The sequence below is a fragment of the Neolamprologus multifasciatus genome, chromosome 6 (assembly GCF_963576455.1).
Source record: "Neolamprologus multifasciatus chromosome 6, fNeoMul1.2, whole genome shotgun sequence".
Taxonomy (NCBI): domain Eukaryota; kingdom Metazoa; phylum Chordata; class Actinopteri; order Cichliformes; family Cichlidae; genus Neolamprologus; species Neolamprologus multifasciatus.
In genome coordinates this window covers 30,855,329-30,877,261 of record NC_140444.1, presented here as the reverse complement: position 1 = coordinate 30,877,261, position 21,933 = coordinate 30,855,329, and the positions used below count along the sequence as shown (strand labels likewise).

Below are 21,933 nucleotides of genomic sequence, written 5' to 3'. Positions count from 1 at the left end.
ATAAACGTGACCTCAGGTCATTAGACTCCCACAGATACCCAGAAACAATACTGGGGACTTGCAGCTATGTGAAGGATTTCCATCCTGAGCTTAACAAACAAAAATCTATAAGTACCCACATCCCAGCTAACAACAGGAACACATGCCCCAGTATGTACTTAATGTCTGTAATAAGCTATTTTAGTTATAAGGGGATAAAGAGTGAAAGCTAGGTGTGGTTTATTCTTGTGTAAGTCAGCTTGCCCGGTCTTGTTCTGTCTGCTGGGTGTGTTGAAGGAGAGGGGTGTAGTCTCTTCACTGAGTTACCTGACACCTGCAAAATCCAGCAGGGTAAGACAAAAGAACAGAGGGCCGGGTTTACTCATTCAAACGTGCAAGGATCCATTTTCACCCACCTTTCTGCCAGGCTTCTTAAAAGAATTCAGTTAAATTAGATGTAGAGAAAAAATGATAGAGGCAGCAATACCTGATCATAAGATACAAGTGTCTGTTAAAAACAAAAACAGTATAACCTGTATCTGCTGGTATTAAAGGTACTTTCCACTGCTGTCTAAAGGGTCACTACTGTGGATGGATGGATCCACATGTTTGGATTTGGCATAGATTTTACACTGAATGCCCTTCCTGGTACAATCCTCTCGTGTATCTTGGCTTGGGCCCAGCAGTCAGAGTAGACAAGTCTGTGACTTCCTGAGGTCAGGAGCTCCTTTGTGTCTTCTCTGGCTTATGCATCCAAGGCAAATATGATCATCTTTTTTCTGCTGACATGATTTCCTATATTGTGTGTGTGTGAGAGAGAGAGAGTTTTAAAAGAACAGTTTCCCACCGTCTCTGTTTTGTTTTACCCAAATTTGATCTGCATTTCAATTCTTTTTTTCATTGCATCAGTTCACAATAGTTGAGAGTGGGAAGGAAAAACTCCCTTTTAACAGGAAGAAACATCCAGCAGAACCAGGCTCAGGGAGGGGGCAGAGAAGAGAACAAAGAAACCAAAGCAGAGTCTAAAATAAAGTGCATGACATGCAGTAATGGCATGTAACCACGTGAGGTGTGAAAATGTTGGTGTGGCCAAGAAATGCTGAGTCCATCGTGGGAAGTGCCTCAGCAGCATAACTAAGGGATGGCTCAGGATCAGCTGATCCAGCTCTACATGCCAAAATAGAACTTTCAAGACTAATTTTAATAATAGACAGGGTGCCTGTCTCATGAATCCAAGGAGTTTTTGGAACACCCGGATAATAAATTGTTACAACAGTCCGGCCTAGAAGTAACAAATGCATGAACTAGATTTTCAGCATCACTCTGACACAGGATGTTTCTAATTTTAGCAATGTTGGAGATGAAAGAAGGCACACCTACACACTTCTTTAATGAGCACGTTTACTCCAAATCACTGCCAGGTTCCCTGCAATGTTACAGGGGCACAAAGTAATGACATCCAGAGTGAGTAGCTGGTTAGACACCACATATTAAACTGTCACTGAGATTTTCAAGCAGAGTAAAATAACCTTGGCTTTGTTGGAGCATTTTAACAAACCCTTAAAATATGAGTTTGTTCAATCTACAGATGCAGAGCTCCTAACTTGTGTGCACAAGATTTTTAAAAAACTCTCACCTCTGTCTCATTTTCCAGTCGCTGGTGTTCAGATTCTCATAGGCGTTGCTGTATACATTCACATCTGAACCTTAACTCTCAAACAGAGTTACCGCTCAACGCGGTAGTTCCTCCGAGCTCTCTCTGATTTGGTTCATTGTGTTTCGTTCATGATTCAGGTCACGGTTTTTATATGAGCATTATTTTCAGTGGCAGAGGAGTTTTTCCGAGCTGTTTTTTGTCTTGAACAACTGGTGGAGACCAAAAATAGAGGTAAAAAAAAAAAGGTAATGATTAACGTCTTACTTTGATGACTCCAAGCTGTGAATGTGGGGGTTTCCACCCAATAGCAGTGATGTAGAAGCACATCTCTTGGAAATGACATGTCTAGCTTTCACCCTCCAACCAGAAAAGGATAGTGAAACTGTGGTTTTTAGTTGTAAAGCATAATGCACCCCTGAACATGTTTCAGACATTCATTGGCATAACTTAGCATTTAAAAAAGGGTTATATTCTTACACTTACAATTTGTGTTGAACTAAACTTTCATTTTCTTGACTACTGCTTTGGTTAATTTGTAAATGGACTGATTCTTATATAGCGTCTTTCCACTCTCCTGGAGCACTCAAAGCACTTTATACAACATGCCACATTCACCAATTCACATAAGCACTGATTTCTATGGTTTGCATCAGAGAGCAACTTGGGAAGTCAGTATCTTGCCTGAGGATATTTGGTATGCAGACTGGGGGAGCCGGGGATCAAACCACCAACCTTCCGATCAGCACATGACCTGCTCTACCTCCTGAACTACAGCCACCCCTATTTTGGCTTACTATTTCCCATGAAGAGGATTTTCTGGGAATTTTGAGTCAGCTGTATGTACTCCATGTGTGTTGAATCATCTTTTTCCTCTCTCTGTTTGAGGTCAAATAGGTTTTTTTTCTCCTGAATTTCACAGTTAGATGCTGCTTGCCTGCAGCATACAAGTTTTTCACGGGAACAGTTAAATGGATGCCATTCAGATCACAAATAATGAATCCAAGCTTCAGACCATCAAGGAAATCTTTCAGCTTGATAGGTGGAATTTACTGGACTTTCAGGCTAAAGTTGGCTTCTGCAGAGAGCAGATGATGTGAGCATGAATCACATAGCAGAGGGCAAACAGAAAGCAAAAGTAAGGAGACAAAATCTGATAATGAAGTAAACACTTGGCTTGATGTTGGGCTAACTGTCACCGAGCAGTTTTCAACACACCTTTGAGCAAGACCAGATTTCAAAGTCTTACCAAAATAAACTGACAGCCCCTGAGTAACAACAACAACCTGCAGAATACTTGGAGCAGCCCTAACTTTCACATACGTTTCTGATGCCAGGTGATATTTTGGAGATAAACTTTTATCTGCTGCCAGCACAAGATTCACATTCCTGGTTTTGATTGAAATATCTTGCAGTGCATCAGAGGGATTCTCACGCAATACCATGAATGCATCCACAAGCGAAACTAGTGACTGAAAGTGTTTACCATGGACAAAGAGCAAGAAAGCCAATTCCCTTTTCCCTTAAACTTCTCCTGAAGACTACAAGAGTTGTTAGCCATGTTGGACATGATACCAAACCACTGGTTCCTTGGGAAAAGCGTATTTTCCAAGACTGGAAAGGTTGGCAAGTTGCTGGCTGTGGCTGTGTGAAACCAGTTGTAAAGAAGGTGCTGCACCAAAAACCTTACTGCGATAGCTTTGGCTGCAAGCTGACTGACACGGCTGACTGCAGTTTCCATGTTTGTCTACAAAGACTTGTTAACTACTAGCCGAGCAGAAGTAAATCTTGAAAAGTTTCAGAGCAAGAGAGAAATGTAGAACGTTAGCCTTCAAAGTAAAAGCTGCACCTCAGGGCTACAGCAGGGATCTTTCAAAAAGTTCAAATTTTACTGTGAAGCCAAAAGGTGCCCATTTCTGTTGTGCGTAGTATTTTACACTACAACTCATGGAGTAGTTGTAGTGTTCGTCACTTCCATACACACTTCAACCGACAGCAAAAATAGGGAAATTTATGCTAACTATTTAGCGAACACATTTTTCTTATCAGCAGGTAGTTGTCAGGGGGTGATCCATTACTGGTCTGTAGACCTGTGTAACTGGAAGTTTATCAGTCATTTCTCTAGTGACTGCCATCAACCTCCAGCAAACAGTCAGGGAATACTCATTTTCCCTCACAAACAGTGGTTGCCAAATGGTTGCAGACCAGTCTCTAGGCCGGTGTGTCTGAGGCTGTTCTGGCTTGATCCATACCACCACAAAATGCCATGTTTTTGCAAAACCTCAGTACAACCCAAAGAATTTTTGCAACCATATGCTGGCAAACCAAAAGAATGCAAGTTTAAGGCTTCACTTTTCAGACCTACCATACTACACATCCAACTTTAATGTGTCTGTGTGTAAAACACGGTGCCTTCATAGCACCACCAGGTCAGATTTACCATCAGTCAAAATCTACTAATTTAATCTACTTTCCTTTTCAGGAAAGTCAGGTGAGTGAAGCATTAACATGCAACATTTTTGACATACTAAACAGCACAGAGGCTCGTCCATGTGTGACTTTCTTTCCTTTTTTTTCCTGATTTTTCATTGCTGAAAACGAACTGCACAGAAACCTGTACAATCTTTAGAGTCAGGTCAAAAATCAAGACTTCACATAATAGCCAGCTTTGTAGAGTGAACAGAAATATGGTAAAAATGGTAAATGGCCTGTATTTGTATAGGCTTTACTAGTCCCTAAGGACCCCAAAGCGCTTTACACATCCAGTCATCCACCCATTCACACATTGGTGATGGCAAGCTACATTGTAGCCACAGCCACCCTCTGACCACCACCAGTAGGCAACGGGTCAAGTGTCTTGGAAACAAATGCAAGTGCAGTAAAAAAAAGAGCTTGGTGTTGTCGCTGTCCCATGTCAGCAACTCTTACTGTTAAAAATATCTCCCGCAAGCTGCAAAGGAGCGTTCGAAGTGAACAATGAAGCTGCATTTAACTTCTTCCTTTTTTTTTATACACAACGAGGCCTTCTCAGTAACACTGCTAGTTTAATTTAAATTCAGTTTCTGCTTTATGTAGCATACAGCGAAACTTTAATGTGAGAAAGCAGAAATTCAGAAAAGCCCGACTGGAACACTATCTGGCAGCTCCAAGTTTTTTCCTCAGACAACTGACACTAAATCACTGTTTGCCCTACAAGCAAAGTTGCACACATCAAACACGCACAAGAATCCCACAAAAAGTCTTGTGTGTTGGTCCCACTATCCACATGCAAAGCATACAAACACCCCCCTACGCACGAATGCCTAATCCTCCCAAATCCAGACAGGAAATGCCCTCGTCAGTAGAGCTGAATGCTTTTGACAGACCCCTGCTGCTCTTTCTCTGAGCACTCTCTCCTCCCCCTTTTGCTGAATGATATATGTGCTCTCCTCAAAGTCCCATCTGGAAACAGTTAGCCTGTGAACATTTCCACACAGCCAATAAAAACACATCTATTGCAAGCCTAGTTTATCAGCAATGGAGGACAATTTCAGCATGCAATTGTTACTTTCACTTTCTGGAGCTTTTGTTGGTACAACGAAACAATAGTTTACTGTCATGACTCAGAGATCCGGTCAAAGGTCTGGCTTAGCGTCAGGGCTCCTTTTCCATCATGTTTTCCAGTTAGTTTGTTATGGTGAGAAACACGTACTAGAACATGCAACACTTAAGAGTCAAAATGATTTATAAGAGTCCTCAGATGACCCCGGTATCTTAATGACGGACATCCTGAGACTGTTATCTAAATAACTTCTGACTTTCACAGAGTGGAAAGTCTAGTCTAGTCCGTAGACGCAATAAAAGCATGAGGGTTTTAAAAGGAAACAGCATTACAGAGAAAGAGGTGGAAAAAGCAGAGCAATAGGATGAGAAAATAAGAGGAGGGACAGGAGAGTGGCCTTATAATTTGCGCAAACACACATACACAGATCTCAACCTTGTTTATAGCTCCAGGAGTAACTATGAATAAGCATAAAGTAAACATTAACCGTACAGCTCACAGTTTCAGTTAAGAACAATTGTCATTTCCTGATAAGAAATATTTCAATGTGCAATGACTCTTACTGAACATTTGCTGGTGATAAAGTGCTACTCCCGGTGAGGTTTTGAGGGGTGAGAATGTATTATTAAGTTTCTTCTCATGTTACAAAGTGTGTCAGAAACATCCTCTGTTGCCACAGTGGCAATTACACCGTTACAGCCATGTGGAAGAAAAGGACTCCACAGTCCCTTATAAGTACACCTTTACTGCTTCCATAATAATTAAGGTGGTGAGAAGCAGCCAGGTGGTGCTGATCAAATGCACTTGATGAGGTGATCATCAGCAAGTGTGAGTACCTTTATAAAAGCAGGTTCTCTGGCAGATGCACAATTGTGCAAACTTCAGTGAAGTTGCAAAACACCCAAGAGCTACTCTGTTATATCAGAATCTACAGGCCTCAGTTAGCATGCTAAATGTTAAACTTCATGATAGTAAAATCAGGAAAAGGTTTGAACAAGTGTGCCTTATTTAGAAGTCAGAAGATGGCAGCACAGCTTAGGTTTGCCAAATTGTGTCTGAACGAACAGCAAAACCTCTGGAGTAATTTTCTTTGGACATGCAAGACCAAAGTAGAGATTTTTGGCTTTAGTGTACAGCAACATATTTGCTGAAAAACAAAACTTTAGAACAAGTGTGATGCATGGTGGTGGAGGGGTGATGATTTGGGCTTCTTCTGTAGACACAGGACCTGGGTTGCTAAGTCATTGAGTTGACCTTGAACTCCTCTGTATACCAAAGGATTTTAGAGTCAAATGTGAGGTCGTCTATCTGACAGTTGAAGCTTGGCTTGGCAATTAGGTCATGCAACAGGATAATGATCCTGATGACAGCAGCAAATCTGCAACAGGACAGGTGAGAAACAGAAGGATGAAGGTGTTTCAATGATTCAGCCAAATACCTCAGCTGACTCCAATGCTGTGAGAGTGATAAAGTTGCAGAGAAACTGATTACTTCAAGTTCTTGCTGTTGAATGTGATTCTACAACCTACTGAACATAGGATGTACTTTGCTTAGTCCTGTCCTGGTCATTGGGAGACCGTGCCCTCTGCTGGCGAGTTTACTTCAGCACTTCAAGAAGCAATACAAAAAAAATAAATAAAAAATATGTTCACTACTTTATAAGAGAAGGCCTCAAAACTGTACATCAAGTTAAAACACAAACAAATAAACAAAACAGGAAGTCTTTTTGTTTTGAAATGTTTTATTGTCTGATGTTACACTCAAATAAAAGTCAAACTGAAATTCAATTTGAGCACATAAAATTTATAATACCTTCAAAATAAAATCTGTAAACTGTCGGTGACACTTTGTGAAGTATGATTACATCACACGAACACGCATTCATGTCGTTGTCAGCATATTCTTTTCCAGTGTTGCCCACAAGAATCCGTGAGAAATACTAATTCACGGCAAATGTACTAAATCAATTTCAAATTTAGGCAGAAATGAACAGTGCTGATCTAAAAACAAGGAAAAGGATCCAGTTTTAGCTTTCATTTGTATTCTGCTCTGTCAGAGCGACGAGTCACAGTAAAATGATTGTACAACACTTGTAATCAGTAAAGTCCTTCTTGTGTTTAACAGTAATACGGTCTTCAGTGTTGATAAGGGGCTGACGTTATAAAGCAGAGATGCTTAAAAACAAAGAAAAAGAAGAAACGGAATCATAAGGCACACCCACCTGTCCTATATTGCAGTACTAATTAGTGCAAAACAGACTGTAAACAACTTTCAAGCACATGGAACAAACTACATGATGAACTATGCTGTCACATTTTAAGGAAGCTAATTTTATCTCTCACTCATTTATTGCACGTCATTTTTCTGCTCACGAGGACTTAAAAAAGGGAACAAAAGTAAAATTAAAAATGCAGTGTTGATTACATTAACTTAGTATAGACTACCCAGACCAAACTATAATATAAATCAGATACACACAAAGAGAGTGGTCTTCCAAAGACATTAAAGCTGCGTCTAAACTGCTATTGGTCAGTGATGACAAGCTTTTCAAAGCATGCCGAGCACAGGAAGGCGATTTTGTCTAATGTGCAAAGCCTGCATTAGGATGATATTAACACTACAATATGACCTCCTCACTCCTGAGTACGTTAAATTTCACTCCTAACTGATGGACACTTTGCTTTGGCTCTTTATACCTAATCATCGGGTATAAACTCTTAACATTCACGCAACCTTTGTATTCAAGCGCGTTTGCATTGACATGAGCAGCTGTGATCTTTTTTAAGTGAATCCCTCCCTTACGAAGCCTACGAGCAAGACACCCAATGCAGATGTGGAAACACTGACAAGGACATCTGAATGGTGAAAATGTTGAGCCCCAGTGATTTCATTTCTACGCTTGCTGCAGAGCTATACAGGCATATCCCAAGGAAAGGTTTGAAGAGTTAAGTGAAATACTGCTCTTTACAGGGCGACGACCATCAATGAAGTAAATTACACGACATCCCTGTTTCGCATCGAGTGTCTTTGAGTCAAGAGCCAAACTAATTTGAAAGAAATGGCTGTTCTTATTCTCGGAGATGGTGTGCTGTGCAAGCTTGTAGCTTCACGGCTGCTTACATCCAGCTGATGGTGAAGTTCTGACTCAGGCTGAGACCCAGATCAGAGACTGTTAACACCTGCAGAGAGGAAGGAAAGCATCATTACCGTTTGAAGAATATCTTCATGTGAAACCAAAGCCAACACTATCTGCTGTCTGCATTAAAGCTACAGAACACGATGACTGTAACACATGGCTTCATGAGCACAAGTACTACAGGGTTTTAAAGCTAAAATCTACTAATTTGATATTTTATTCAAGACTTATTCAATAATATTATTGATCTCTATTTCTTTTATTTAAATCACTGCTTTTTGTCCATCAATCTATAACAATGCCATCAGAAAAATTCTATAATATAAAACTAAGATAACCACTTTAAATACATGGTGCTGCCAGTTTTTCTGTGCTGGACTAATGTCATAAAGTTTTGCATTTCTCGAAATAACTGATCAAATTTATTATTTAATGCCCAAATGCAAAAAAAGAAAATGACAGCTTTTACTGTACAGACTGTGTGACAAACATGTAAAGTAACAATCAAATGAATTTAAAAATATTTTTAATTGAAAATAAAGGAAGAGGAAAAAGATGGAAATACTGGGTTATCATCCAGTTTCATCCTGTGCTAGAAACTGAAACAAGGCTGATTTATGAAACCTAGCGGCTTTAACAAGGAAGCATCTTTCAGCTCTTTCGGTAAAAACCGAAGGTACCAGGTTATTTTTAATTTTTTTGGAGGGGGGGGGGGTCTCTCTTTTGCAAAGGTGGGAAAACCCAGTAGATACTTGAGTGAGATACTGTTGTGCTGCTGATGTGGTTGTCTCCAGTCTGTTAAACTGAGAAAGGTCGCTGTCCTCTCATCTCTGTTGACATAATTGTGATGCTTTGCAGACCTGGTTCACCATGTGCACTTCTCTGTTTGCCCTGTCAGTCTTTTTAAGTTTTTTTTTTATGATGTGTCACCGTTTTCTTTTTCCAAACCTAAAAACAAAGAAACAAAAACAAAAACTACCCCACATAACTCAGAACCTCACCTGGTTGTTTCCGTAGGTAAACAGTGCATCTTGGGAGTTCACCAACACTCTGCTCGGCTTCTCCTTCACACCATAGAAGGAGGCCGACTCCACAGTGATGTATGACGCCTCGATGTGGTTAGAGAGCACCTGGGATGTCATTGTGTTCTACAAAATAAGGTAATAAAAAAGCTCAAACCATTTTTCAACAACACGGGTGAGATTCTCTGAAAAGCACAGCTAAATTAAACAGGTCCAGACACAGTTTATCTACACGAGCAGCGGCATGATGTGTGAAGTCAGATAAAGTAGGCTGGAGCAAACACGCAGGGTAGATTACTGTACTCTACTAAATAGATGAAGGTGAGCACCTGAGCAATGCTGAAGATGATGTAGGCGTACTGGTTGGTCTCATAGGTGTCGATGGTCTCTCCATCATCCCAGAACAGATCTCCACTGGCTAAACCATCTTGAGAGAGAGCTGAGACGAGGTGGAGAGGCTGACCGGTGCTTACCCACAGGGTCAGGTTGGGTACCTGTTCAAACATGCACACAGAGAGAAAACATGAATGCGAATCAAGTGGAAGACACACACACACACACACACACACACACACACGTCTGACCAGTAGAATCACTAATACACACACACACACACACACACACACACACACACACACACACACACGTCTGACCAGTAGAATCACTAATATACACACACACACACACACACACACACACACAAAAAAAATTACATTACATCTGAATGTGTTTGGATTAAATGTTATATTTTTTATGTTTGAGATGCAGAGGTTTCAAAAGGTTCAAATAATGAAATCCAATAAACCATGTATCAGGGCTGATCAACTCCAGGCCTCAAGGCCGGTTTCCTGCAGGTTTTAGATCTCACCCTGGGTCAACACACCTGAATCAAATGTTTAGTTCATTACCAGGCCTCTGGAGAACTTCAGGACATGTTGAGGAGCTAATTTAGTCATTTAAATCATTTGTGTTGGATCTAGGACACATCTAAAACATGCAGGAAACTGGCCCTCGAGGCCTGGAGTTGAACACCCCTGCCAGATATGCACTGATAGATATCGGCGACAAGTGTAGATATGTATGTGCTTTCCCTTCATATCTAGCACACAACAGGAGATTGTCTGTTTCAGACACGCTGGCACTTCTGGAAACGCTCTGTGGGGTTTTGACGAGAAAGCTGCCGAGGTAGGGCTGCCTCCCCCGTACTCAGTGTAGTATGGTCTGTGCTGCTTGCTACACAAGGTTTACTGACCGGCTGGCAGGTTAAAGACTGTTTGATGTTCAGTCTGAGTCAGACATTTGCATTCTCACCTCGGCCAAGGTAATGTGAAGCAAAGTTGAGTGCTTCAGCGTGAAAAGTCCCATTTTAGCCTAAATTTCCTTCAAACATCGCAAAAATAATAATATTGGAGTTAAAGGCAAAGATTTCACCTTGTTCTCTTACACTTTGCCACTTTTACTGCTGAGTGCTACTGCAGAGTGGATTGTTTATGGTGTGAACAGGATCCAACTTCTATCCGAACAAACTAGCAGGTTCACGCTGCAAGTTTAGCCTACAGCAGCTCCTGTACCCACTCTGTCATGCTTTGCATTCTGGGATCTGAGAGAGTACCATACATATGTAAAGGTCAGTACAGCCAATCAAGTAGCTGTAAAATGAGCATAAATTCTCCATGTTCTCTACTCATCCAGAACACAGCACCTTCTTCCTGTGTTTACTTTTGTTGCTTCCGCCTGGCCAATCAGCAGACTGAACATTCTCACATGTTTTCTTTTATGACAGATTTTGGTTCGAGTAAACAAACTGCAGTGTAAGATGCCCTTAGGTTTACAGGGATTACAGCCACATATTCTGACTGTACTATTTAAAAGTCTGCCCATGGTTAATTTGAGCATCCAGCATTGTAACAGGCCCGTTTTAACTGAAAAACCTTCTACCTGTGTTGGTATAATGGAGCCCTCGCGCAAATGCAGGTTGATCTTATCTAGAGGCGCATTGAGTTGAAGCTCTTCGCCCTTACTGGTCACACACTCGCCCTGGGAAGTAAAGGAACACACATGATATAAGCACTCTGATCAAGTCACCATACGCTCCGTCCGCTCACTATCGCTCACAGAGTCTCACCGTGTAATAGTCGTACCACAGACCCTCAGGGAAGTAACCATCCACGTAGTCCACTCCAGGATCCAACACTGGTGTCACCAACAAACTCTCCCCCCACATGAACTGCTTGTCGATGCCGTAGGCTTTCACATCTTTGGGAAACCTTTTGAGTACGTAAAGTTATGCACCCCGGAAACACACGGAATACATGAAAATCTGTGCTTTTAGGATTCCTACTCACTCGAACATTATTGGCCGAGCCACTGTGTGTCCGTGCACATGCGCGTGATGGAAGAGAGTGTAGAGAACAGGGAAGAGAGAGTAGCGCAGCAGCAGAGCCTCCTTCATGGCTGTGCGAGCAAGCGGGCTGAAAGCTGTCGGGTCTTGAGGCTGTAAAACCACAGAAATAAGCCCCACACACAGTAGGAGATGCAAAATAGAAAAATGAATCCATTAGTAGACATGCAGTTACATGTTTAGACTCTCCAAATGAAGTCTCGAGCTACAAAACAAACACTGATGTAAAAGTTTCAGGTGTCATCGTGAAACTATAAATAAACAAATAAGTACAATTTTCAGAAGCACAGCTAAACCTGTAAGTGATAGACTGAAGAGGACACTCTTACCTTCATGCTGATGGCGTTGTGGTTTCGTGTGAACGGATAGAAAGCTCCCAGCTGAGTCCAGCGGACGCACAATTCCTCCTGCGTCTCCTCGCTGAAGCCACAGACATCTGCTCCCACCAGCGGGATGCCCAAAAGGTTAAAGGTCAACATACCTGCACAGAAAGAAATGGGAGTTAAATATCCAATGATGAGACTGACAATTTCACATGAAACATCCTCAAATCCAAAATGATAAATAATAGAAGAGATTATCCAAGAATTCAAATAAGCAGTTTTACGACAACAGATTAGCCACAGTGTCGTCATTTATGCATCAGTGTGTATGATCTGTATCTGCTGAACTTCTGACCTGCTATAGAAGTGTAAAGGTCTTTCCACTGACTCCTGTTGTCTCCAAGCCAGTGACCGGAGTACATGCCCTGACTGGGGAAGGTGGAGCGAGAGATCACGAAAGGTCTCTTTGCCACAATTCGCTTCAGAGCGCTGAACACGGGGACAGAGAGGAAGTGAAAACAACAAGACAAAGTGTGTAATGAAGAAGTATTGTAGTGTTTTATTTCCGTTGTGTGTGTACATGCGAGTACTGAGAGCATCAAACCTTGCAGAGGCTTTAGCTTCCATCAGTCCATACAGACTGTGCATGTTGTAATGTATGGACTGCTTCTGCTGCGCGGTGGCACACAAGGTTTTGGCTCTCAGCAAACCTCCCAGTACACCTGAAAGCAGAAGACCCCATGAAACCCAAATGTATCGTATGTTTGTAGTGTGATCTCTGTTGTAGAGCCAATCTCCTACCTGGAGTGTAAGGAGGGTTTTCAAGATTGTTTGTTGGGCAGCCACTGGTCGATCCATCCAGGAAGTTTGATGGCTCATTCATGTCCTAAAACCAAGTGAAGTGTTGTCAGATCTTTAAACAATCATAAGGAGACATCTAGGCAGGAGTCAGTGATTACTTATTTAACAGCCTGCACTGTTCTCATACTTACAATCCATAATCCATCAAACGCCACCTTATCGTGGAACATCTGTAGGTTGTCATACCACCATTCATGTGTCACTTCATCAGAGAAATCTGGATATGCCGTGAGACCAGGCCACACCTGGAAATGGGAGGAAAGAATTTTAGTTTAAATTCATGCTTAACATTCAAAACCATGTTCATTTATTATTGGGCTCGCCTGGCTGCACTTAAGAACCGGTCCAGCTGAATTACGTAGATCTAATGAAGCTGGATAACTTTCAAAAGCTTTCAGCTATACTGTAGTACCACCCAGATTAATGAGTGAGTGAGCTGTGATGAGCCTAAAGTCAGAGTTTTCTGGTACATGAACGGGGCTCTCTTTTTGTCTTGCTAAATCGCCATGGTAACCTATGTTTAATCTCCTAGGACCTGGCGTCCACATATGTGGACATCACATTTTGGGTTATTTAGACCAAAATACTCAATTTTGCTCTACAAGGGCCTGATATCCACTTACAAGGACATTAAACTGCTACTGTTCAATCAAAAAATTTAAACGAATATCCTCATACGTGGCTCTTATTTTTCTTAAAAACAAAAATACGGTAAAAAAAAATCTGGTAATTCTTTGTTTTTACATTCATTGAGCCCCAATATCAAAGAGAAATTAAAAATGCATGCCGTGGAAGAGGTCGGGTCCTAGGATGTTAACATAACCTGGTCAGGAATAGGTTATGTTCTTAGATTTGGTTTAAAACTCAGCTGGAAGCACCAAATATTGACAGCGTCTTTCAAGTGCAATATAGATTCCCTGATAGGGAAATACATTTTATACGTTTAGGTGTTGTGTCATTGCATTGTCACAGGACGTTAAGAAAATAACCAAATACTTGATTCTAATCTGCTGCTCAGTCTGTTTTATACTTGATACATGACAAAACTGTTCAAATTTATGTCACTTTGTTTTATCATCATCTCTAATAATGTAGGGTGTTTACCTGACAATGTAAAGCACCTTGAGGCAACTGTTTGTGCTATATAAATAAAACTGAATTGAACTGAATGTACGGAAAAACTAAAGTGATTTCCATGATCCTTTATTAGGACAGGAAGCTATAAAGTTTAAATGGATCTGGTTACAAGTTACAGAGCTTTAAAATTTAGCTGTAACTTGGAAATAAACAGAAGTGAGAGCGCACTCAGCAGTTAAAATATATAATATTATTAAAATGTTATTCAAGCTATTTTCCCCAAACTGCAGCATCTTTTTTCCTATTTGCAATAATGCTGCACTTCACAGTTATATATTTGATAGATTTTTAAGTCAACATCTAAAAATGTCTCTGACTGCACTCATAGGCATCACTTTGTGTCACAGACTAGATCACACAAAGAGTCATATGATAAGTGAAGCGCCCCCTTTTTATGTGTGTAAACAGGATCTGAAGCAGGACTCCTGGCTTATCTGAAAAAGCTGATCATCACTGTTGTGACCCGTCATCTCCAACTGGGGTTTCAGGTTTTGCCAAATCACCTGACTGTGGCGATCTCTGTTCGTAATGTACCCCTCAGTTGGCACTCCTGAGCCAGAAGTGTCAGAGACTTTCCACTTTATATAGCCACTAGGAGAAGATGTGTCAATGAATTTATCACCAAATATAAATGTATCTTCACTGCTGTGGTGCTCCTGCTGTTACTATTCACGTTTCCACATTTCACTATTGTTAAATTAAAACGAGTTCCAACAGTTTATATGACTAAATTATTCTTTCAATGCCATTTTCACAATTTAAGATACACTAATCAATGATATTTTCTTCATAAAAATGTGAGTCCTAATGCTTGATATTTACTATATCAGCAGCTAAGTATAATCACACAATGCACAGCACATCTGCCAAACAGTTCTTTCAACAATTATCTGTCATGACACCATGATCGCTTTCCATGCTCAAGACAGAAAGTTTATGTATTCTCACATTCTGTGTCAGGACACTGAACACTTCTATTAAAACCTCTGAATCAGTGACGTCTACATGGGTTTAAGTGATCGAAGAACTGGTGGAGTAAGAAGCTGCTTCAGTGTAACTCTTTTCTTTGATTGGGGATTTGATTTGATTTTAGACAGCAGGCATCACAATGATAGTTAGCAGCTTTCAAAGAAAGCCCGGGGTCTCTGCGCATGCTAAAATAAAAGCAGGCATCTGATGCATTATTTGCATCTTCTGCACAAAATGAACCAATTAAGTTCTGCCCAATCAGTCAAGAGAAACAGCAAGAGAGATAAAGGATGTAAAGACTTATTACAGCAAAACACAACATCAAAGTAGAGAAGAGGGGAATGTTGCAGAAAACTGTTAATCCTGTAAATTCATCAGTGAAAGTATTTATTTTACCCCTGGGTGCACTCTCAATATTAACATTAGATAAGTGTATTCAGGTCTGACATGGCCTCCATAATGAAGGAATGAATATTCTCTGTGATAAATACCAATAAAAACATCTTAACAGCAGCAATACTGATTTAGCAGCAGATTAGGCCCAGGCATATTTATGCTTAAAATTCCTGTGAAACAAGACGCACAACAACAAACATCTCTGCTAAGTATCTACTGTGCACTTTGATTATTTCATCAGCAAAAGAATCAATGAAAAAGTGGCTCAAAAATACTTAAATCTACTCTGGAACAAGAAAGCCCAGCACCATCATATACAGGCTCTAGGCTCAACATGTTTCCTAACTCATTAATCCTGCGTCACAGAACATGCCTCAGTTAATGTTGTTGTGTGGCTTCATGTCTCACCTTCCCAATAAGCGTTTTCCCTTCAGCATCTTTAATAAAAACTCCTCTCTTTACACCTTCATCGAAGGGCCAGTATGAGCCCTCGGGTTGTGTGCTGCTGATACCCGGGTCCTGAAGGATTAATAAACGACTCACTTAAACACTCACATGCCAAAGCAGACACAAAACACATGAGACCAAGTACACGTGTGTTTGCATACCAGGATCATGACGTAGCGTTGGTTATGAGCATGTAGGTCCCTGACCAGTTCAGGTAGTGTGTCAAACTTTTTTGATTCATACGTAAAGTCCATAAATTTGTCCATGTAGTCGATGTCATTCCATTGGACATCCTGCGATTAAACAGACTCATTATTATTAATAATAAAATTAATTCACTCATCCTAAAGCTACTTAAGAGAAATGCATGTTTAGGGTTAATTACAAAAGAACAAACACTAAAAACACTGACACGTACTACAAAAGAAATTACCTGAGGTATCCCATAATTCCTCATGCTCTTGACAACCTCCCACGTAGAATTACTCGTGTCGTAGCCCCATCGGCAGAGATGGTATCCTAAGGCCCAGTAGACTGGCATTGCTGGGTATCCTGTGTCAACAAAGATGGATGAAAAGAAAGCAGTGATTCTCAAAACAAAAAAAGGACAAACTCAAGGTGACAGAGGCAAAAGGCTGGAGTTATTTATATAATGGAGTTCCACAGGGTTCTATGCTGGGACCAGTTTGTTTACATTTCACATGCTTCCCTCAGGCCTAGAATACATTTTCATTGCTATACAGAATGTCTTCTTCCTTAATTCTTCTTCTTCTTAATGCTATACAGTAATGTCATGAAGACATAAAAACCTGGATGACCTCCGATTTCCTTCTTATAATTTGAGATATTTCCAGAGTAAGTATCTGTCTTACCAGATTCTTACTCTGGATCTATTACTTTGGCCTCCAGTAACACTGTGAGGAACCTTGGAGTCATTTTTGACCAAGACATGTCCTTCGATGCACATATTAAACAAATATGTTGGACTACTTTCTTCCATTTGTGCAAACATCTCTAAAATTATCCTGTCTCAGGGTGACGCTGAAATTAGTTCATGCATTTATTTCTTCTAGGCTGGACTACTGTCATTCATATGACTGTTCTAAAAGCTCCCTGAAAAGCCTTCAGTTGTTCCAAAAATGCTGCAGCAAGAGTTCTGACAGGGACTAGAAAGAGAGAATATTTCTCCTATACTGGCTCCTCTTCATTTGCTCCCTGTTAAATCCTGACTCAAATTTAAAATCCTAATTATCATACGGGGTGATAAGTCTATACAAGGTCTTGAATAATCAGGCTCCATCTTATCTTGACATAGTACTATAGTAGTGCATCACCCCAGTAGAGCACTTAAAAGGGAGTTTTTCCTTCCCACTTTTGCCAAGTGTTTGCTCAAAGGGTGGTTGTCTGATTTTTGAGGTTTTCTCCCATGAAAACATGGATCAGGGTGCAGTACACATGCCTACATATATGTGCATCTCATCACAGTGCTACTACTGACCTACAACATCCACATATTGCTGAACCACTGAACCAGGATCAGGACCAAGGAAAATGTAAAAGTCAAGGATCCCACCAATAGTACGCCAGGTAAGGGCCGGGGTAGGCTGGAGGACCACGTCTGACAAAACAGATAAGAAACTGATGAGACATTTTTCATCAAAAGAAATGTGCACTTAAGAAAAAAAAATAGAGTAAGGTATCAGCTGATTATTCTCATTTCCTAACTACATCTTCAGTTTGTGAAAGAACAACACAGAAAACACAAACACAGAAAAGAACAAAGGTCTGTATAATAATCTAAAGGTGATTTTCAACATAACTTAGTTCAATGGCAAAATGAAACAAATCTTATTAAAACTTCAGTACATTGCAAATCGTTTTACAGTTTGTGTTGGCAAAGCTCTGAATAATCAATATGACATCTGAGTATGATATTAAGTTTATCTTCACACAATGGAAAGTCCATTTGTAACTTCTGCTTTTATGAAATTGCTTAACTTTGTCAGCTGCTGTCATGTGAACTTGACTTGTAAGCTTAAGCATTTTATTCTGCTGCTCCTGAGTGTTTGTGTATGTGACCTATTGCACATTGTGAAACCAGAAGGTATTAAGGTGACTAACAGACTGACCCATTGCATTGCTGTTCAGCAGGAAGAAGCCGTGTGCGTTCCCTCCATCCTCCATTGCCAAGTAAAATGGATGAGCCCCATATAGGTTTGTCTGTTCCTACAGTACGGAAGAATGCAAAGATATTACAATACATTTCATGTAATCGGCAGTTTTATCCAGCCAGTTAACAAAATTAATTCAGCCTCCTGTCATCCTCCAAAGACAGCCTGCAACAGCTTTGTGAACTGACTGCAAACGTGAGAGCATGGCAGCAAAGCATCAAAGACAATCAGACACAATAACTAACTGATCATTTCACTGACAAAAACTATATTAACGTGAACATCTGTGGGATCACACAGCAGCTGTGTCTGTGACCAATGGTTACCGTTGGAGGCACATCTCTAGCCCACATGGTGAGCGTGTTCCAGTGGACATCGTGCAGGAAGGTGGAGCGATGCTCACCCAGGCCATAAATGAACTGCGTAGGTAGGGAAGTGGAGAACTGGAGGAACTGATCCGCGTAGAAGAGAGGCGCCACAGTGGTGTTCAGACTAACAGGAAACATTTGGACAAGCATTAATGAGACTGTTATTTCATAACTGAATACATATATACAGTTAAGAGTATCTATGAATGAGGAAATCTAACTATAGCCCTTTTCTTCAACGTAAGCCAAATGAGACCTACAACACAGAGCCGCAAGTGGAAAATATCCCTCTGAATCAGATACTTTATTCCTCACATTTCAGAATGTCCCATTCAGCTCAGACTTACAGTACTGCTCCTGTTGAGCGCCTCTTCACCACAAGACCAAATGGTTGCTTTGAGAGCTCGATGATATAATCTGGGCTTTCTGTCTTGTTGGTGACAGTGGGGACGGAGATGGGAACTTCAAACCGTGAGCTTGAAGGGTCGGTGATCTTGATGGAGAACAATTTGTGGTTAACTAACAGTAATTATTACAAACATTTTATCAGAATTAAAAAAAAAAAAAAAAAAAAACTTAATTAATCAAGCAAATTTACAGGATTAGATTTGAGCCTGATGAAATGAAAAATGACATGCAAAGGAGAGCAAATTTTGCTCACATCTGTAATAGACAGGTGTAGTTTCTCTTATCTTTATTGTCATGAATACTAATCAATAAAATTATCACAGTGCAAAGGTCAACATGTTTGTTTTATATGTGTCAATGGAAAATTGTACTTGGTAGTCAGTATAGATTTTTAATGATATAAGTTTGCATATGATAGAATACTGCATGATGACCTTTTAGATGTGTTAGACTGTTGTTCACTACAAAAACTTGTTCTGTTCTCTTTCTTAGTTTCTTCCCACAGCGATAATAAGAGCTGAACCACTCTTATCTCCACTCCCTTCTGAATCCCACAACACACACACACACACCTGCATACACACTAACATTCCTCAGTCTATGAACAGATGTATTCACTATTGTATTACTTTTGTATATAAATAAAGACTAGAGCGGTAACAGAGCGCACTTCACAGGGCCCCCACTCTGATGTGAGCGCTCTGTGACCGCCCTTGCAAGTAAAATCTGCAGCGTGTGTGTCTCCACTCTCTGACTCTCAGCTGAAGAAGTGTCTTTTAGAATAAATCTCTTGACAATATGCAAAGCAAGAATCAACAGATGTGTGCACTGGAAGTCCATCTGCCCATCTTTTTTCCACATTTAGGTTTCTTACAGTGTGACTCAGTCATTTCATATAAAGTTTCTTAACTATCGCTGTCCAACAATCATGTTTATTTAAGACTATAAGGCAGTTTAGCCTGTGCCAATTTCCAAATTACAGCCTTTACATAATACCCTTTTATTTAAACCAAATACTAATTCTTTTATTGGTCTGTTGCTTCCTCCAATTAAGAAAATGAAAAACACAGAAACAGAAGATCAGTGCAAAAACGCAGCATGAATTATAAGTTTTAAAGGCTCTTTAATACATGAACATGAGCAAAATGTATTCATCAACTTGTAAGTTTCCAAAATTTAGCCCTTCTATGTTTTCCATGACTAAATGTGAAACCTCTACTCACCCTGACACGCAGCCGCTTGTCCGTCTCATAACGCATCTCCACTTCTATGGTGAGGATGTCTCCAGGGTAATACGTCTTCACCTCCTTCACGAGTGTAGCTTTCTGTCCCAGCAGCGTGTCATTTAGTGACACAAGCGAGTACGAAGGGAACTCTGAAGGATAGAAACACCAAGGGATTCCATTTTTCCCTGACGGGCGACTGGCAGAGGAGGAAGCGGTGGACGCAGGGATAAAGCAGCAGTTCCTTGCCTCGCACAGCTCTCGGGTCACAACCACCCCTCTTTCAGGGTAGCAATCAAACCTCCACGCCTCTGGTATCAGACTGCATGCCTCACTGCGGAAAGAGGCAGCAGTATCGTTCGCTGATGTTTGCACTTTGGGGCCCGGTGTTTGTCCTGGGCCCGGCAGCGGCGGTTTATGCTCCTGTTGGTTGGGAGTGTGCAGCCATAACACAGCACCCAGTAGCCATGCTCCACAGAGCACCAGCAGGAGGCAGCCGATCACCAGGAGGCCCGTGGTGACGGAGCATGAAGGTCCACGTTGAAGCAATGAGGCGTCCTCTGGCTCCAGCGCCTTGAAACACAGGAATGAAGTAAAAATCCAGTTTAGTGAGCAGCACAGTAAAATACAGACTTTGCTCATAAAGATCCTAATTATTGTGAGTCATCCTAATGAAAGAAATAATACACTAAAACGTAAGATTGTAAGGCACAGTATTTCTGCTCTACGGATTATAAAATGACAAACAGATTCATAAACACAAGCTAACTCACTGAAGCCTCGCCTTGAACAGGCTCTTCTGACAAAACTGCGCTGGAAAACTGGACATCTTCAGGATTCAACTTCTTGTACGAAACCATTGTGGCAATAAGAGTCTATGACAGTGAGAGACAGAGGAGAGCAAAATCTTTGTGTGAAGCTGCTGGAAGAAGTGCATGACAAACAGTGAAGTGAAACTTAGTTTCTCCCATTTCAATGGATGAGCACAATGGAAAAAATATACAAAAAAACTACAGTGTCTGTGATGTCTAATGTTTAAGCATTAGGTTTAACATTTAGGCATTTACTCAACTGTAATAAATGTCACAATTAATGTGCCTCATACCACCATACACCAGCTGTTCGGTGACTAATATACTGGGGATGCTGCATCTTGAACTGCAGCAAGTTTAGCCTTCAAGTAAAGGTCACACATGCGGAAAAAACGCGTTAACTGCAGTTATATTAGCTTATATAAACAAAGAGAGGAATTTAATGAAATTTATATTTTAATATCGTAATCCAAGCTGCGGTGTTATTCCCAGTCACACTAATGAGAGGTCCTGAACAACTTGTGGCTAACTTATGCTAGCTACTGCGTAGATATACACGTGAATGTCAAAGTTCACCTAGGAGACGTACGGCCTCTAAATTCATTCCAGATTTATTTACAGGTGTTAAGCAATAGATAAAACAGCTGCTCACCCTAGCCTGCTACAGTGGTACGCTATTGTTTTTCATTAAGGTTACGTACGTTAGCGTTAGCTTACTTTAGCAGCAGTCTTAAGTTTAGCAAACGTTTACAGACAGGAGTGTTACCTTTAGCGACGTCCAACCGGATATGCTTTATTCTCTGCAGGCGCAGAGGTGCATTATACAGCCCAAAGTTAGCTTCAAATTACGCGTTACGAAGCTAAATTTTTCGTAGTGTTAATAACCTCTGCCACCACAGCCTGCTCGGCGCGGTGTGCGTTTATTTATCTCTCCGTTGCTTTCAGATTACCTCGTAATTCCAACAACTTCCGTTTGACGCAGTCCCCTCCAACAAACTTTGAGCATACAGCCTTTATGCTCTACAAACAAATATCTCGTGTTGAGATATATATATATATATGGTCAGTAAAATAAAAATTACCGA

The 21,933-nt window shown here is 40.7% G+C and overlaps 1 protein-coding gene across 1 annotated transcript; it reads right to left on the bottom strand.

Annotated features, from left to right (window-relative positions):
* Positions 1 to 6,895: 6,895 nt before the first annotated feature.
* Positions 6,896 to 21,808, bottom strand: gaa2 (alpha glucosidase 2). The gene is made up of 21 exons (XM_085162256.1): positions 21,615 to 21,808; positions 20,810 to 20,911; positions 20,037 to 20,609; positions 18,753 to 18,898; positions 18,364 to 18,529; positions 17,996 to 18,092; positions 17,365 to 17,484; positions 16,300 to 16,418; positions 16,028 to 16,159; positions 15,828 to 15,938; positions 13,049 to 13,162; positions 12,858 to 12,942; positions 12,661 to 12,778; positions 12,412 to 12,545; positions 12,063 to 12,214; positions 11,678 to 11,826; positions 11,458 to 11,599; positions 11,271 to 11,369; positions 9,662 to 9,826; positions 9,312 to 9,458; positions 6,896 to 8,353 (listed from the first exon to the last, which is right to left on the bottom strand). The coding sequence occupies exons 2-21, from the start codon at positions 20,894 to 20,896 to the stop codon at positions 8,291 to 8,293; spliced, it is 2,919 nt and encodes a 972-aa protein (XP_085018382.1). The 5' UTR covers positions 20,897 to 20,911; positions 21,615 to 21,808; the 3' UTR covers positions 6,896 to 8,290.
* Between the last annotated feature and the right edge of the window lie 125 nt (positions 21,809 to 21,933).

What these genes read in the sequence shown, in the direction of transcription:
- gaa2 (XM_085162256.1), bottom strand. Translation starts at nt 20,896, where the DNA reads ATGGTTTCGTACAAGAAGTTGAATCCTGAAGATGTCCAGTTTTCCAGC. An exon ending in CCTTTACACTTCTATAGCAG is followed by an intron (nt 12,215 to 12,411) that starts GTCAGAAGTTCA and finishes CTTTCTGTGCAG; the next exon opens with GTATGTTGACCTTTAACCTT. An exon ending in TTACCTACGGAAACAACCAG is followed by an intron (nt 8,354 to 9,311) that starts GTGAGGTTCTGA and finishes TCCTCTCTGCAG; the next exon opens with GTGTTAACAGTCTCTGATCT.